Below are 2,797 nucleotides of genomic sequence, written 5' to 3' on the forward strand. Positions count from 1 at the left end.
CAAACACACACACACACACACACACACACACACACTGCCTAGGCTCAGGGATTCCACCTTAACTAGCAAATTTGAAATAGCTATAGCTACAAAATGGTTGGTTGGATGGATGGATGGATGGATGGATGGATGGATGGATGGACAGATAGATGACAATGAAGAGCTGAAGGCATCATCAAATCCTGTCAGAATCAGTTTGAAACTGAGGAGTCAAAAGCCTGGACTTAGACACTGCCCTTCCCACACTGGGGGAGCAAGCTTGTCCTGTAAGTTCTTTGAAGCTGCTGCAATGCCTCTGGCTCAAGGATCTGGGAGAGTGGCTGATGGCACATTTGACCAGGGAGCCTCCAGATGAGCAGATACATCCGGAGCTGGGAGACTGAGGAGAACAGCTGGTGATATGAATGTAGGAAAAGAAGAAACAAAATTCCAAGACAACACTGGGCAGTGCTGCGGCCACTAACCTGCACAGCTGCCTCTTCTCCTAACTATCCTGAGACAAGGTCTCCCTACTGCTCTGGCAGGCCTGGAACTCCTGTATAAACATCAGTCCTCCAGCCTTTGCCTCCACCCCCTACTGCTGGGCTTACAGATGTGACCACAGCTCCAGCCTTTGCCTCCGCTCCCCTACTGCTGGGCTTACAGATGTGACCACAGCACCCAACACTATCTGTTCAAATTCCAACCTAAGTTGATCAAACAAAATTTAAAGTTAACTCCTCCTCTCTTCTTTCTAGAACTCAACAGGCACTTGGCTTGTGGTCACTGTCCTAGGACAGAAGCAAACATGCCCATCTATGTGGAAGGTTCTGCAGGGCAGTGCTGTCCAGATCAAGAAGAGAGGAAAGGACAGGTAAGGTGCAGGCAGGGAGGCAATGACAGGGCAGCCTTCAACACTCCGGGGGGCCACAGGAAGCCACTGCAGATGAGCCTTACCCAAAGCCAGCCCGTTTTTCCCCTGTAGTACATCTCTGTAGACATTTTGCTGTGTGTGGTCCAGCCTTCCCCACTCCTCCTGGGAGAGATACAGGGCCACATCCTCAAAGGTCACCGGCATCTGAGACATCATGAAAACAAGACTATTCAGGGTTTGCTACAGACATGGTAAGAAAAAAATGACAACCCTAAGATGTGTCACAAGATCAGGCCTTCAAGCCACCACCAGGACCAGGGACCCCATCCCTTGAATTTGATAGTCAGAAGCGCCACCCAGGATGGCCTTCTGTGGAAGATGATAGGAGCAAGGCAGCATTTTAGGGTACGTGGCCAAAGGTCAGGCCCTTGCAGAGCTCCTACCCTGCGCTCATCTCTCAGAGGAGCGTTCACAATGGCAGAACAGTCTGTCTGCTGCCTCTGCTTCTCCATCAGCTGCGCCAGGACTGCTATGAGCCCCATGCCCGGGAAAGGGCTCTCAGGAGGTCCCAGCAGCACTTTAGCAAATCACAGGCAGTAGGTTCTGACTCCACGTCAGAAGGGAAGCAGCCTTCTGGAGTTACAAGCTGAGCCAACTACAGGGAAGAGCAGCATATGATGACCAGGAAGAGCCCTACCTCTGTCCTGGGGCAGCTGGAGACCCTCAGGAGTCACTCACCTGGGACCAGGCAGTAAGGAGTGCAGCAGCCATCTGTCGCTCTCTGGTCCGTCCCCCTCGGGACAGTACAGGAGTCCAGGGAGAAGGAACAACTGTAGGAAGACAGGGTCCTCAGAGCAGCCTGCATCCCGCTGGGCCACTGTGCTCCCAGCTACCTCAAACCTCACCCCAGACTTAACCCAAGAAGCAGGTCACCCACTCTAAAGCTACCAGGAGGCAGCTGGAAATCTGGGACCCTGGAATCCCTTGGTAAAACCCTCAACCCTCCCCAGAATGCCTCTCCAAGAAAGCACTTCTCCTACCTCCACCAGGCAGGAAGGAACCTTTGTCCTTAGGGCCAGGACACGGGGACATCCAGCGCTGTGTTCCTGGAGTCCTGTCCTCCTGTGATGCCCCCTCACTGTGTGGCTCTTCTGGCTCTGCCTTGATATGTGTTGACTTCTGAGAGGTTCCCATGGGCACTGTCTCCTCCTGTCCAGAGAGCATGTCTCCACAGTGCTGCACATTACCTGGGACCTGGGAATCACAGTCCCTGTGAGCACTGGGCTGCAGATCCAGCAAAGACACCCAGCAGTGCCAGGTGTACGTAAACATAAGGCACACCTTAAAGACTTAACCTCTCTTCATATCCAGGGCTCACCCTAGCAAGGACAGACAGTAGGAGATGGAAAATGTCAACCCACCGCCACAGTGCCTGGGGGACAAGAAACCCTGAAAGCAGCTGCCACCTGTCCACTCAAGACTTACACCGCTCAGTGCTGTAGACTGCTTTTTTTTCTTTTTTTAAATAGGAGAAAACTAAATATACTGGGTTAAACAGTACCCACACACACAAATCATTGCCAGCCACAAATGTAACTTTATTTGAAGTCAGGGATAGAGGCAGGAGGGGGAAGCAGGAAGATCAGGCCATCCTTGCTTGATGACATAAGCAGTTTTAGGCTACATGAGACCCTGCCTAAAACCAAAACAAAGAGAAGAATGTGGCCTGATTTAAAGAGAGGATCTTTTACAGAGAAAATCTGCCACACCACCTCCAGAAAGGATCTGTGTGTCAAGTTCCACAGACTGAGGCGATTGACCTCAAAAGGGGGAGGCCTCCTGGAACTGGTGTGGAACTCTTCGCCTGAGAAAAACTATTGAGCTGTAGTTCTCTTGGCTACTTATCTGTCTTATGTTTTCTATTCCTTTTCCTATATACGAGAG

At 51.4% G+C, this 2,797-nt stretch overlaps 1 protein-coding gene across 3 annotated transcripts in view; it reads right to left on the reverse strand.

Annotated features, from left to right (window-relative positions):
- Znf205 (zinc finger protein 205) overlaps positions 1-2,797 on the reverse strand; it is a 22,505-nt gene that overhangs the window by 3,589 nt on the left and 16,119 nt on the right. For all 3 annotated transcript variants that reach the window (XM_021186071.2, XM_029470893.1, XM_029470894.1), the window contains exons 3-5: positions 1,894-2,107; positions 1,592-1,683; positions 937-1,057 (exon numbers count right to left, since the gene is read on the reverse strand). In XM_021186071.2, coding sequence (XP_021041730.1) covers positions 937-1,057; positions 1,592-1,683; positions 1,894-2,107 — 427 coding nt within the window. The remainder of the gene's footprint in view (positions 1-936; positions 1,058-1,591; positions 1,684-1,893; positions 2,108-2,797) is intronic.

Source organism: Mus caroli, chromosome 17, assembly GCF_900094665.2.
Source record: "Mus caroli chromosome 17, CAROLI_EIJ_v1.1, whole genome shotgun sequence".
Taxonomy (NCBI): domain Eukaryota; kingdom Metazoa; phylum Chordata; class Mammalia; order Rodentia; family Muridae; genus Mus; species Mus caroli.